Source organism: Dermacentor andersoni, chromosome 4 (genome assembly GCF_023375885.2).
Source record: "Dermacentor andersoni chromosome 4, qqDerAnde1_hic_scaffold, whole genome shotgun sequence".
Classification (NCBI taxonomy): Eukaryota; Metazoa; Arthropoda; class Arachnida; order Ixodida; family Ixodidae; genus Dermacentor; species Dermacentor andersoni.
The window spans coordinates 93,494,360-93,510,051 of NC_092817.1; the positions used below are offsets into that span (position 1 = coordinate 93,494,360).

General features: G+C 45.6%; 1 protein-coding gene across 8 annotated transcripts in view; it reads right to left on the reverse strand.

Moving 5' to 3' along the window:
- Positions 1-15,692, reverse strand: part of LOC126536474 (uncharacterized) — a 56,838-nt gene that overhangs the window by 19,586 nt on the left and 21,560 nt on the right. For 4 of the 8 annotated variants that reach the window (XR_008613717.2, XR_008613716.2, XR_008613718.2 and 1 more), the window contains exons 8-13: positions 14,723-15,199; positions 12,769-12,928; positions 10,558-10,658; positions 5,678-5,782; positions 1,537-1,715; positions 864-932 (exon numbers count right to left, since the gene is read on the reverse strand). Coding sequence is in view for 3 of the 8 variants with exons in the window: in XM_055074045.2 (XP_054930020.1) it covers positions 864-932; positions 1,537-1,715; positions 5,678-5,782; positions 10,558-10,658; positions 12,769-12,928; positions 14,723-15,199 (1,091 nt within the window). In the remaining 5 variants the exon portion in view is untranslated. Of the gene's footprint in view, positions 1-863; positions 1,279-1,536; positions 1,716-5,677; positions 5,783-10,557; positions 10,659-12,768; positions 12,929-14,722; positions 15,200-15,692 lie in introns of all 8 variants that reach the window. The other 4 variants (XR_008613714.2, XR_008613715.2, XM_055074043.2 and 1 more) reach the window with 2 other exon arrangements.

The window sequence follows — 15,692 nt, forward strand, 5'->3', positions numbered from 1 at the left end:
TAAGCATCTTCACATATCTGTTTTACAGCGCATGGTGCGTAGCGTACGGTACGCTTTTAGTAGGCGATAATCCAAACGCACCGCCATTTCCTGCTGCAGGCGGCGCGATGTAGGCATCATGTCTCACTTCGGCGGCATCCGGCATCGCCCACCAGCTCAATTTCGTTTCGGTTTCTCGTTGCCCTCTTAAAACACTACGCAATAGGAAAACAACAAAACGCATCTCGGGCTGCCGGAGCACCACCAGCTTGACGCGCATTGGCATCTCATGCCGCAACGATCCGTGCACGCTTCGCATTGCGTAAATGTCAACAGCACCAGAGTCTGTCAATCTTTTTAATTACTTCAAATCGTACGTTCTCCCGGTCTGTACGTTTTTCTTGTCTTTCTTCCCAAAACGTATGAACGAGGTTCTAATGTACTGCCAGCAACATGTGAATGACATCACAGCAAAGTTAAACTGTGCAGAGATGCTGCAGAAGACGCAGATTGTGAGTAAAGAACTCATGAAAACACACATAAAAGCATATGTACAGTCAGGAACAAAAGCTTGTAAACCATGCATGATGCAAAAACATCAAACTTTCGTCAAATTCAGTATGCATTACCAGGGATTGAGCAATGCAGTAAGTTTTTTTAGTGCAACAATTCAGTATAATTGGCGCTTTTCAGTTCGAAGTTGCATGCATGGACCATGGTGAAATTGAATGCTTTCTTCTGTGGCTTCAGTTCACAAATTTTTGTTTCCGACTGTACCTTATTTACACTGCTTTCTTGTGAATCCCTGCGCAGTATGAATTACGATCTTGCTCAAGAAGCAGCACTCTCAAAGAAGAAGGTTAAAATGTGAAGTGTGTCCTTACCTATGTCGTCCAAGTTTGGCCATGACAAGTCCAGCAGGAACTCCAGAAAGCCCAGCAACTTGTTGCTCACTGGTTGCAATTTACCACAATGACAGCGGGTGACGAGTGAAATGTCAGATCAAAAGATGCAGGAGACGGTGAGGGAAAAGAGCAAGGGTGGCGTGTGACCGGGGTGGTGTAAGAAAGAGGGGAAGGGGATGTGGGTCATTCGTAAGTGAACTGCAGGGAGAGGAGTTTGTGGGAGCATGGAAGGAGCCTTCTCCCAGAAAAAAAAATAGAGGAGGAGGGCTTCTTGAGCTCGTGAGGAAAAAAAGAAATGGAACGAAATACAGCAGCAGCAGTGGCAGCAGTGAGGCACCACCTCCCAAGCCAGCCTTCCCGCCCAAGCCAAGAAGACCAGGCTTCATGAAGGCTCCTGCTCAGGGTGCAAACCACAGCACCACAAGAAAGGAAGGAGAAAAAAAAAAACAAGTGTAATACAGTCGTGACAGCACATTTCTCTCCCTCTATGTGACAAGTAAGACATAACTACCCTCTTCACCAACCCATTCCTTGTCCCATTCTTTTATCGCCCCTTTATACACCAGCTCTCATTTGTAACAGCGTAAATGACACCGCAACCCCTGCTGCTGACAGCAGTAAGCAAGGTCAAGAGAGGCAAGAGACACCGTACCTGTCCCAGTGCCTCTGCCAGCCAGGCGGTAACGGTTCTTGGCAAGGTTCATCGCTCTGTGTTTTCTCGGCAGCCTGGACCAGTTGGTGAAGCTCAGCGGCAGCAGCACGAGCATCATGTAACTTTTGCAGGAAGTAGTCAGAGCCCAATGCACCCGCACGCCAGTCCTCCATACGAGTCTGTGCAGATCAAACAAACAGAAGAGAAGGACACTTACACTCATAGAAAGCATGAAACAGCTAGTCACTGTATGGTCATGTTTAGGTACAAAATATTTCACACTGTCTAACAAGGTGACTAAAGGACACACGAGAATGAAGCGTGAACTACCAAATGTTCACTTTTTGAAGTAAAGAGCACAAATAAAGTAAGGGTTCAACACAGCATGACAAAAATCACAGTTACATCAAAGAAACAAGCAAACAAAACAATATAGTCAAAAGTCACTGCACTCCTTGTCAGAGCCTTTAGAGTCTCTGCTAGAGTGTACCAGATCTCACTATATATATGGTGTTGCAAACAAAGAAAAAGAACCTAGCACTGACTGCTACTGATGTGCTTGGTGTTATCTGGTAATGGGTTAAAGCACTAGGCACAGCTTTGCTTTCTTCTCAGAAAGCACCTCTGCACTATCACACACAGAATGACATCTGGAGCACTTCGACTGCAAAATTATAGATTCATTTACACATGTTTACAATGTTTTTTTTTTTAAGTGAAGCTTTTTGTTGTGGACCTCGCCATGTTTCGTGATCATGGACGCTGCGGCCTGGCTGTTCTCTTGCCGAATAGGCCAACCAATCACAGCAGAGTATGCACGCCACTGGGTTCCTTGCACTAACACCAGATGGCACTCGCCTCTGCTCATCCGAAGTGCTGGCTGTGCAAGAACCAGAAAGCTTGCCTTGGCGTATCTGCAGCCGCAATGCATTAGCGTGTCTACAATGCCTGAATAATAAAAGCCTTCCATGTCACTTGGTGCGGACATTCAATAAACACAAACTTATGTTTCGACTTTTTATGCACTCACACAAAGCTTCACTGTATATAGATTCAGGGTGTCTAGCTAGTTGACATTTCCAAATTCCCTGAGCTTTCCAGGTTTTCCCTGAGTGCCTTTGCGAAATTCCCTGAGTGACCCAGAAGTTTGTTTTATGTCAAGACGGGCTGAGACCATGTCGGCCGATGCTGTCACTCAGAGTAAGCACGTTAAAAAATAAAAATGACATAATCCGGTTTGAATACTAAGCAGTAGCGTTTATTCAAAAAGAATATAAAAGGGAGAGGTTAGTAAAATGTACAGCGAATAAAATATCTGTGCAAAAAATGGTAAAGCTCATCGCAAACCGAGTCGAACATTTTCAAATACGAATCCGAATAAAAAAGAGATGCACACCGAAGCAAATATTTTTGAATACGAGCTATTTCTATCAACTGATAGCAAGCTCATTGGCATGAGGCCTGAACTTTGTCACAAGTGAGATTCTCTCTCAGCAGCTGGAAAGTCAACCCAACTGTCCCGACATACCTTCAGCCCATGCACAACCCCTCAGTGTTGTATTTCACTGCTTTAAAGAGCTTATTTTCGTTTGGATGAGGGACACCAGCACTTTGACGTCAGCTAGCACTTACCGCATTTACTTGAACCTAACGCGGACTTTTTTTCTAATAAAACGGGTCCAAAAATAGCCTGCACGTTAGAATCGAGTACGACCCTAAATATGCGTTACCATATCGCCATCAGCATTTCAAAATGGCTGCCTCGCATGCGCTTTGAGCTTAGCTGCCATAGCTTCCTCCATGTGCTGCAGTACATGCACTTAGGTTAGTGCACCATCCGTCTTGCCGATCTTCCTGTTTTCCGCATTTGCTCTAAGCATGGAAGTGCCGACTGCAAAGACATGCCGAGTTCATCACGATGCCGCAATCCAAAGGAAAGCGATCACGTGTGCAGAGATGGATGGAAAATGGACCCCATCACGGGCGTTCGGAGATCCCTAAACTTGCATGCGAGACTGGCGCAAACAGGAGAAGCTTTCTACTCCGGCGGCTTCTACATACGGTGTGGCCACACAGTCCCTATAACTGAAAGCGATTTGCGATGAAGACAAGAGTCTACGCATCTAGGTGCATCATACTGTGTTCTCGTCGTTTAGTCCACGTTAAAGCAAGAGTCTGCACAAAGGTCAATTCGCTCGCTCCTGCCGCCGCACTTCCCCACTCCATCGTTTTGATAAAGTGTTTCCATGGTCATTGCGCGAGACGTGTTCATGCTTGCTTGTGCGCACATGAAACTATGCTTATTAATTTAGTTAGTAAGCGAATGTTTAAAAGTTTATATGGCCGACAAAACTGCTATCCTTACTTTTCATATAGCTGTCTACTAATTTGCTATCGTAATCGATGCTTCGCCTTACGGTCGAAACTGCGACTTTTTTTATTTATCACAACTTTAGTGTATTGGGAGTAAATCTTCATTTTTTCAAATGAGAGAAAGCTGTATTCCTGTATGAAAGAATGAGGTGCGCGGTACTGTAAAGGACTTTTATTTTTTTAAGTCGCGGCAAACGGGTGCGCTATAAAATCGAGAGCAGGTGTTTTTTTTTCACTTTTTCTTTTTTTTCTGTCACGGAAAACGGGTGCGCATTACAATCGAGGGCGCTTTAGAATCAAGTAAATATGGTAGTTTTTTTAGCTCAAGCTCTTTCAAAGATGCCTCAGCACGCTTCCTTTCCCGTCCATTCCTCAATGCGTCGGTCTTTTCTGTTCTCGCCTTCCTTTTGCTGTGCGTTCGCCCCACGGACCATTTGAAGCATCCTCTAGGTCACTTGTACAGTCAACATCAGATTTTTTTTACTTCCTAGAGGCCGTGAAAATGTCCGAAAAAATGAATGCACATCTTTTACTGCCCTTATGGGCTCAAATCGCCACAGGCATGTCCGAAAAAGCTCTGAAGGCCTGCCAGTACACATTTAGGCATATCGGTGCTCGTACTGCGACAGGAAATGGCGGGTGCACGTGTGTATAATTAAGGAATACACACTGGGTGCTGTGACAATTTCCCCGTACATTTGTTAAGCTTCACCGCAATACTTCGTGCATGGTTCACTGCTCAACACTACTGTATTGAGACTAAGCTTACTTTCAAGAACCGGCATACTACAATACATTGTGCTTTCTGAGCTTCGAAGCCATTGGTGAGGATTACAAAGGCCAAGTCGGCGCCATTGCTAACAGCGGCGAATTGCTAATGGTAGGAAACATCGAAGTAATTAGGCCTAGTGTTGCGCGGTGGTGGTTACGGCTGCCAGTGGATTTGCGTGCAAGAGTGGCGGTTCGAGGTGGCGAGATAAGAAAAATGGCGAGGATGGTGGCTTTCATAAATGCTGTTTCAGAACGGCGGTCACGGCAAAAAGTCCAGAAAATCGGATGGCGAAGGGTTCTTGCGTCCAAAATTTCATGCGTTTTTATACGCTGACTCTATAGGGCCGCAAAGCTGACTGAATTATTGGGCATGTCCTAAAAATCGGGCGTCCAGAAAATTGGTCGTTCACTGTACACGGGCAACTCCTCCAGCTGACGACACGACGTCAAAGACGATTTGTTACGATTCCTCTCTGTTAATTGAGCCAGCATTAGCGTGACTTTCGTTCCCTTTCAATAAAATTGCAGCTCGTTTTCCAATAGAAGCACAAATTCCCCGAGTTTTCCCCGAGTATTTCCAGACTATTCAAAATTCCTGAGCGTTCCCAGTTTTCTCGGTAGGTAGACACCCTGAGATTCTAACAAAGTAGATCTGCTGCATTTTCTTTAGTTGCTAGAAATTTTTCATGGATCCTTGCAGCTTATAGGACTGCTGAAACACTATGGCGGCGATTTTGGGGATCGAACTTGCACATACTGCTGCAAACCAGTATTTGAGCCAACACAACATACTACTTGCATTGCTGACAATGACATATCAGTTCTGCAGTTACCTAGCAATAACAAAATTCTCCATTTAGCACTGCTTTATGCTACAGGCATGGCTTAGTTACATACAGGTTTTACTGCATACACTAGATATAATGAGCCTTCCAAGCCGCAGATCATAACTGTATAAAAAGGAGGAATGGGCACAAAATATAAATATATATCTTACCATAGTCTTCACGACAAGTTCAAAGTAGCTGTTCCTGCAGGCTATGACATCTCGCAGAGGATTCAATTGGTCCGTCAGCTGCTTGTAAGCCTCTTCGATATCCAGCTGTTGCGGAGAAAGCACTAAGTTGGTGAAATATGTTCAATAAATCATTCCAAAAATGAGCACCAACTGCTAATTCCCAAGTTTCAATAGTCAGGCATAATAAAGGACCACAACATGAGTTATTTTTCTAATTGTAATGATGTCTAATTAAAGGTGGGGAGCAGCAGATAAACAGCAGCCTAGCAGCAGCGAACAGCCCGAGCTCTCTTGCTAATCACAGCACGGGTCGGCGTCGGCGTCTCCGAGCTGCTATTGGAAACACAAGGCGAGTCTGCTTCGTTACATTGGCCCCAGGTGTGAAACGGAGCCATCCTGGTGACTCGGGGAGAAGAGAAGATGAGGAGGTCGAAATAAGGCTTCAGCCAGCTAACATGCACTGTCTCCCGACCTCGACAACGAAGGTCCGGCGATGGTCTCAACGATATAGTTCACAGGGGAGGAGGCGTCGATGATCCGGTACGGACTGTGGTACCGCGCAAGTAGTTTAGAAGAAAGACCAGGCATGTGAGGTGGTATCCATAGCCACACAAGGGAACCAGCAGGGAAGGTGGGCGTGGCCTGATGACTTTTGCGTCTTGTCTTCTGATGCCCCTGATCCTCGCTGGTAAACGAATGAGCCAGCTGGCGGCAATCTTCAGCGTATCGGGCGCCTTCGGAAATAGTTGTACACTCGGAAGCGTAAGGTCGGTAGAGCAGGATAGCATCCAGAGGACACGAAGGCTCACGCCCATACAAGAGAGAAAAAGGTGAAAACCCCGGTGGTTGCTTGTGTCGAGGTGTTATAAGCAGAAGTAATGAACGGGAGTACAGTGTCCCAATCGGTATGGTCGGATGAGACGTACATCCTCAACATGTCGGCCAGTGTTCGGTTGAAGTGCTCCGTGAGACCGTTCGTTTGGGGGTGATACGCGGTCGACTTCCAGTGAATGATCTGACACTTGCGAAGGAGGGAGTGTATCACTTCTGACAAGAAGACACGACTCCTATCGCTGAGTAGTTCTCGAGGAGCACCGTGGCAAAGGACGAAGTTGCAAAGAATGAACATCGCAATGTCGCGCGGACACAAGTCTTCCACTTGTGTCCGCGAAGGATGGTATCAATCATGCGCTCGAAGGTAGTGGGAGCATTGCAGAGCCCGAAGGGCATAACGTTAAACTCGTACAGGCCATCGGGAGTAATGAAAGTCGTCTTTGGGTGGTCAGCCTCAGCCATGGGAACCTGCCAATAGCCAGAGCGGAGATCTAAAGACGACAAGTATTCGGCACCTTGCAGACAGTCGAGAGCATCCTTGATTCAAGGGTAGACGTCTTTTCTTGTAATCCTGTTCAGGTGGCGATAATAGATACAAAACCGAATGGTGCCATCTTTTTTTCACACTAGAACGACAGGTGACGCCCAAAGGCTTTGAGAAGGCTGAATGACGCCACGCTGCAGCATGTCGTCCACTTGTTCTGTGATAACTCTGCGCTCTTCTGCGGAAACGTGATACGCACGCTGTCGCAAGGGGGCATGGGAACCGGTGTCGAAAGTATGAGAGACACTTGTCGTGCGACACAAGGATGGTTCATTGCATTCGAACGAAGAAATGAACTCGTTCAGTAGAGTAAGAAGTTGAGTGCGATGAGACGGCGAGAGGTCTGCGGCCATGGCGTTGTCAAAACCTGCTTAAGGCGGTGGTGTTGAGACGGAATTTATGGCGTCCAGATGTAAACGGGTGGCGCCATCGTGAACGTCAAGGTCTTCAATACACGTGACAGCTTGCACAAATCCTAAGGCCTCACCGCGCAGTATGGTCACTGGATACCGGTGCGGATTACAGATGGGTATCAAAACGGATTGAGACCTAACAGTGAGGACAGCGAACGGGAGAAATAAGTCCTTGTGGTAAGCAAGCATGTCAGATTGCGTAAATGCCACAGTTGAGTCTGGCACGGCAGTACACGACAAGGTCACAAGCACCAACGTCTCCGGCGTTAGATCAGTATCATCATCAAAGACTTTGTGAACAATAACGTCGGCGTCAACCGAGGGCGAGTCGCATAGCGGCAACGGGCCACTTGCGCGCGAGAACAATCGATGATGGCACTATGACGTGACAGGAAGTCCCACCCAAGGACGCAATCATGAGAACAGGAGGGCAACACAAAAAAGTTGATGATGTACAGAACGTCTTGGTAGACTACACGGGCAGTGCATACAGCTGTAGTATCAATGCGTTGCGCACTAGCAGTGCAGAGTGCCATGCCAGATGGAGAAGTCGTGAATTTTTTCAGCTTGCAAAAAATATTTTCATGGTTGACAGAAACTGCGGCCCCGGTATTGATAAGCGCTTGAGCGGATGCTCGCTCAATATGGACATCAATGGCATTCTGTGGTGAAAATTGAGGCCTTAGAAAGTTCGATGAGCTTGCAGTTCTTGCCTCTGGAACTGCACTAGTCAGTTTCCCTTGGCAGTAGGTGGCCGACAATGCATAGGTGACAGTGACAGTTGATGTGGAGATGGAGAACGGCATCTGTCGGAACGGCAGTCGCGATCGAAGAGTCTCAGCGGCGAGTCAGCGGCGTATCTCGGCGGCATGTTGTGGCACGTAAGGAAACTGGTTGAAGGCGTCACAGTGCGAGGGCATGTTACGACGACAAAAGCGTGCAATGTGACCAGCAATGCCGCAGGCGAAGCAAATAGGCCTATTGTCTGGCGTGTGCCACGTGTCGGCTCGACGAAGAAGCTGGGGTGACTGCCATGGAACGGGAGCAGGGGGAACCCGGTGCGATGGTGGTGGGATGGAATATGACACTGGGGGTGGCCCTGCGACAGTGGCAGCATAGTTGAGCGGCGAAGGTGTGACCCGCAACGGGTAGTCGGCATAAGAGAGCGGTGCCTTCAGAGGTGCAAATAGCAGCCGGGTATTCAACATAGGAGAGCGCTGCCATCACAGGAGCTGGCGGGCAAACGGGGGTAAGTGCATCAGATACTTGGGCACGGATGGCTTGTTGTACGGCCGGAGGGAGTGTTGGGGCAGGCTCCTGGCTATGAGGGAACAGCGACAGCTGGCAGGCCACTTCCTCGCGAATGAAATCCTTCAGCTGAAGGAAGAGAGCAGAAGGATCAGTATGGCCAGTGGAATCTGCAATGGCCGAGACCAAGTCAGCCAGTGGGACGTTTTGGCTGGCGATGTTATGTTGGCGGTGCAATTCGTCGAAACTCTGACACAGGTTGAAGAATATGGCGACGCTGGTTGGATTCTTGGCCAGCAGAATTTGAAATGCGTCGTCCTCAATACCCTTCAGAATACGGTTAATCTACTCATCCTCGGCCATCATTGGATTAACACGGCCGCAGAGATCCAAGACATCCTCAATATAGCTGGGGAAAGTCTCGCCCAGTGGCTGTGCTCACTGGCATAGATGTTGTTCGGCGCGTAGCTTGCGGACAGCGGGGCGGCCAAACATTTCGGCGAAATGTGTCTTGAATGCGGACCAACTCGAAATGTCAGATTTGTGATTCTTAAACCATAAATTTGCGATGTCAGCAAGGTAAAATATGACGTTATTCAGTTTAGATTGGTCGTCCCACTTATTGTGAGCACTTATACGTTCATAGGAGGACAGCCAGTCTTCGATGTCATGTTCTCTGGTCCCGCAAAAGATGGCCGGGTCACGCTGACGGAGAACGCTGGCGCAAGTGACAGGGGCAGCCGTGGGTACAGTTGGTGCATAGGTCGCATCAGTCATGGTGACGGTGGGCAACGTACGATTGCGGAGCTCCAGGGTGACTTGAGGGATTCCAGCAATCTCCACCAAATGTAATGATGTTTAATTAAAGGCGAGGTGCAGCCTAGCAGCAGCGAACAGCCTGAGCTCTCTTGCTAATCACAGCACAGGGCGTCATCATCGTCTCCGAGCTGCTATCGGAAACACGAGGCGCGTTTGCTTCATTACATAATATGCAAACCAAATGCTTTCTTTAGGCTAGGCAGATGTCAATCATGCAAGCATAATTGAAGTTTAGCAGTAGTTATGGAAAGGTCAGAGACCATAATTTTTTTTCTCACTGACTGTCACAGTTAGTAATCACACAGCCCTAGACCAGCTATGAAACCAAGGGCATCACATTATTTTAGACATTGTCTGGAATATTCTGCAACTATATACAACAGCATTAATTATCACTTATTTCTTTTTAACACCATATATGGCCTGCTTTTCATAGAAATCTGAACATTATACAAGGGGCGAATTGGGGACTGCAAAACAGAAATAAGGAAGGGGCTTTATCAGATTTCAATGCAATCAAAGCACTGTTTGTTTAACCCCCTCGTATCAGACCAAGAAACGCTTCAATCCCTCAATGATTTCAGTATCCGAATACTACACTGCAGGAAAATTTGGCATGCTATATTCCAAAACAAACATTCTACATACCGAACAAAACACTTTAGCACACGTTGCAGTGAGTAAAGCAATGGAACTGAAAGTACAGCGCCTTTATTGGTAACTACAGTAGTACTCTGTTTTGCTAGTCTTGTGAGTGCATTTATAAGTGCCTCTTTTATTGGTTTCATCAATTCTTCAAACACAGATGCAGGAGAACATAAGTAAAAGGACAAACTCCTTCAGTACAGAAAATTAGATGTATAAATGAGGTATTACAACTGTCACATGTTTCAAAGAAACAACACAATGCATACAACTAAAAATATTACCCTACATCATGCAACAGATTGATTTTAAATGCAGGTTCAATTACAATTTATAAATAAAGCAGCACTACCTACCTTAAGTGCATCCTTACTCTCAGGCTTGGGAGATGTGCCTGTTCTCCTAGATGGTTTGTCTTTCATTACTCTGGCATCAACTTCTGGTTCATCTTCAGAGTCTGAAAAGTACAAGCAATGCAAATAGCATAGCATTACAGCAAGGCACAAAATGCTGTATGTTTACTCAATGGCACCAAAGAGGAACTTGCAAGTAGCAAGACCAGGTAAAACTTGTATATTTGATGTTCATATTTGATATCAGTGTGAACATCTTTGGCATATCCCAGCTTAGCCAGCTTCCTTCTGAACAAAATGTTGCCCACTGAGTGATTGGGAAGCATGAGGCTGTGCTGAATTTGCACTCAGCACTATATTATACCTTACCATGTGATACCTTCTAACAATTCCAACCAGAAATACCCCCCCCCTTTTTCCCCCACACTTTGAAACCTAACAGCAGAAAGCAGTAGAAATGTAAAATGCTAAACCAACATTACAGCTACAGGCACTTGTCTGATAGTCATTATGCTTTGCCAGTAGCGAAAAACGTCACTATGCTGCTGTCTACAGTATCACTATATAAATACTGAAGAGCAAGGCAGCAATTCAACATAGCCAGAACTTCAATAGCAAATAGAAACATGCTTATTTTCTTGCATGCTGAATGTGCATGTCAGAGCCATGTGCAATGCCATGTTGGTGGGCCACAATGTGAAACACCCACGTCCCACTAATTTTTCTTATGTGTTTGATTGATGGGTTTTAGCCCTTACACTATATGGAGGACCCCGGATTAATTGTGATGCTCCAGGCTAAATTAAAATGCCCCACACCACCATGCACAAGTATTTTCGCATTCCGTCCCCCTCAATATGTAGCCACCATGGCTACAAATGGAAGCTGTGACCTTGTGCTGAGATGCAGAACATCATACCCATTGAGCCGCCATGGCAAGTTTTACGCCCAAGTTATTCTATGGGTATGACTATTTGTAACAAGCAATTTTTCTTTTAGACACTTTAGCCAGCCTCCTAGAAAGAGACCCAAGGGGAGCACGTGAACTACGTGCCTCACCATGGCACTGTGTCAGCACATGACATTGTCAGTATCAAGTTGGGCGTCTTCTCTTCATGAAACCATGAGCACAACAGCACATGTTACAATGATTGGAACATGCGCAAACTATATGCCAAGAATAAGAACCAGAGTCACAAATACTGGCAATTGGCACAGCAATGTTTTTATGCAGGTTGCTGTGTTTGCACACTTTCGTCCCTTTCTGTCTCAGCTTGTTGAGGCACAACAAGTACCCCTCAAGAAGGAGCAGCTAATCAGCATTACGAGGCAAATGTGGCTCTGAGAACCCTGCAGGGCAAGGCAATTTACGGGGCATGGCAGCTAAGCTATGCAAGCGCTTAGGGTTAAGACGTACAATGCATCAATTGAATACTGCTTTCAATTGCAGTGTGAATAATAACAAGTCGGAATATTTGTATGTGCAACGTTTTCTTTCTTCCCATGCTACTTTGCTTGATACCGTAGTACTTAACTTCTACTGACAACATGCATTTTCAGGCAATAAGTGACAACGCAGAGTCACTGCATAGTTATGCTCATAAGAGTGAGTTAGATGGTATCCTCTTATGCCAACACATGTAGAATGTCTGTGATCAAACAATACACTGAGTTCCGGTATTACCATTACTTGCCTCTTACTTGAAATATATACTGCTACAACATCTAAAAAAGTGACTTCACGTATTCATGCTGCAGTGGAACCACTTTGGCTACACGTCTCTAGCTCAAGTGAGTGCACGCATAATTGAGCTTTATAGGTGCTTCCACATAAGCTATGCTTTTCAAGTGGCATGGTTGCCTGAAATGCTACAGAAATATACTCTATTCATGAAATGTTCACGACAACAACGTTATCGGAGCATATAAAATTATTTTCCTAGCCATAAATCCACCTTGATTTAACAAAGTTCTTGCTGCAAGCAGGGTCCTGTCAAAGTGGGACTATATTCGACTGTCAGATTTACTGACAGTTTTTCATTTTATTTCATGTTATTAGCTTAAAAATTTAGAAGAGGGGTGTTACTTAAGAACTTCCTAATATTCCTACTTCCCTTTCGTCCCGAATGGCAGACGCTTCATCAATGCTGAATTACTCCCCTTGAGAGGACAGACAATAAAAAACAGACATCCTAAAAAATCCAAAACACTAACCTGAACTACTATGATGCATAGGTGTCATTCCTTCTTCACTGGATGATTCAGAAGACCTTATTTCGCCTTCTTCTTCACTTGTGTCACTGGACAATTCTTTTTTCACAGCATTGGACAAGTCTTCATGCTTTGTACTGTCCTCCTGGGTTTTTTTCTTTTGCTACAAAACAGCCAAGAGAGAACAGAGAAAGTAACTTGAAATGATGAACAAACAATACAGCAACTAGTGAATTTGACTACAAGCAACCAGTGATGCCGCAGCTGCGAGCCACCACATTGACCTCGTAGAATGCAAAAACTGTCCAAAGTTGATTGACTGCAGTATATATTGAGATGGCGGTTGAGCAGCTATTACGCATATTAGCATATGCTAAAGTCGAACCTTGATACTGTAGCGCCGCAACATGCACCCCTACGAGCCCAAGCTCCTAACCATCATTCAGTCGCATTTTCGACAAAGTATACTCCAGCAACTGCACGACGTTCCCACGGCTGGAAACCCTGGCACAACTCAGACCTATGACCTAATTCGGCGAAGGTTTTTCTGGCCCCGTCTCAGCCGCTCCATCCGGCACTATGTTGCCGCATGTGAGTCGTGTCAACGCCGGAAAAGACCCGCTGTGCATCCTGCTGGTGTGCTGCAGCCTTTGGATATACCAACCGGCCCTCTTTCTCGCATTGGCATTGATCTTCTCAGACCATTCTCAATACCAAATGACGGAAATAGGTGGATTGCCATCGCTACGGACTATACAATTCACTATGCCATTACTAGAGCCCTACCGACCAGTTGCGCTACAGACATCTACATAACATCTACACGCTGTTATTTGTCAAAATATGCCAAATAACCAATCAGCCCAAGTTCAAACATTAGTAAGTCGGAGCCTCGAGTTCGACAATAAAGCAGTATTTTTAAAATGGCTTGGCTGATTACAAGCACGGTACATTTATAAGTAACGCACCTATTACAATTCTGTCATGGACTGATTTGCTCTATGCTGTTGGTATCCGTCGTGCGGAACTACGGCGGCGGCATACTATACATAGAGCCCTTTCCTGTTGTTGAGAAGGAGGGATTCAAACAATCTGTAATGGTAAGTTTGACAATATTTTGGCAAGTATAACCGAGCACATGCATTCTGCTTCACAAGTATGAGCCATACCTAGTGGCCCAAGCTATTAGACAACTTGGGTCACTGGGTCCGCGTAAAAGGCTAGCTCGCTAGCTAGCTCGGAAGATTGCGATGTTTTCCTTCCTTAAAGTATTTGCAGAACAGACAATCAGGAGCCATATCTAACTGTTACAGCCAATAATCCGGTGTGGGAACATTGGAGTGAGCCATTTATTTTACCATAGAACATACAAAAGTTCAGGGTACCATGAGTGCTCCCTGTTGCATCCGATATAATGTTAAAGCTGGTTAAGGTAACGCTATGAGTAGGTTCAACTGTACTTGCCTTGTTTTTTCGTGCAAACTGGTTGTAACAATTATCGGTTACAACAATGACATTTTCTTGGCACTAGAATATTGCAATAAGTGGGCTCGACTGTATTAGCAACTATGCAAAGCATGTGTGCTGCTAACGATCACACTTGCGATTATTTGGCATACACCTGCTTTTTCATCGATGTCCGCATGTTTGCTTATAACGAATATCAGATATAACTAAGGTATTTTTGTATTAGATGCAACTTCATTATAACGAGGTTTGACTGTATACAGTTTACAATGCTGCACCATATTATATACAAGCAAAAGGGCAAAACACTCAATGCTCCTGCAAATACAAAATCATAAGGACTGAGCTGACAGTGCTCATAAGTTATACCTTAACAACAATGTACGAACCACAAAAGCTATACAGTTCTCTCTTTCAACATTAAAGTGGCTTTACATGAAGACTGCTCAGGTTCAAGTCTGCGAGAGACAAGACAAAAATTCACACTCACCGACTCTAACAAAGCAATGTCAAGTGCCCGCACGACATCATCGAAATCATCCACTTCGGAATCATTCGGTGTCGTCTGTCCTTGTGGGGAGGCCAAGCTTTCGTTGCCAGTACTTCTCTCCGAGCAAGGAGACTGTTCTTTCTCAGCCTCTTTTGTCTTCTCTTCAGTTGCACCGTCACCCTGAGCTGCACATTCACTCAACACAAGCAACTCAGATGATCTGACAAAGTTGACTCCAACAAATGGCTTTGCTGGTGGAGGGTTCTTGTCATCTGTAACATGTGCATCCATGGCATCTCTATTGGAGCAACCAAGGCCCACATGCTTTTCCTCTTCGTCTTCCTCATCCGCTGCTGAAGGGAGGGCTGGTCGAGCTGTGGAGGGAAGTGGCGGCTCCGTAGCAGTAGCATTTACATCCATGCTGTCGTCATCACTGCTCTCCGAGTCGCCATAAGAAACCAGGTGCTGCGATCCCTTCTGGAAACAAATGGTGCACACACGAGATCATGAAACAAGGCAAAATGTGCAGCTGTCTTGCAGCATATTGAAGCATCACAAGCAACCAAAATTATCCACAGTGTGTAATGCTGTAGGCGAGGTGGCACCTCAACTTGTGGAGGCAGCAGAGCCCACCTCCTGCCTAAAGGTCAGAATCTCCAGCTACAACAGTGCCCAATCGCCACCTGCTGTGGCTCTGCCCACGAACAAGTACTGGAGAAAGAGAGCTGCCAAACTATGAAAGAATTATACAGACAGATAGGCATACGTGGATGGACAATAAGTTCAGTAGGTTACTACGGCAACTTCTACATGAGGGCTTCCATGCTTACTTAAACATCTATGACATAGACAAGCTTCACAGAAGAAAGAAGAAGAAGAGAAACTATATGGCATTGTGCAATTCATCTTCCTTACAGTATATTTAATGTCCACCATTACTGCTGATATGTAATGAATAGTGTCATATAAT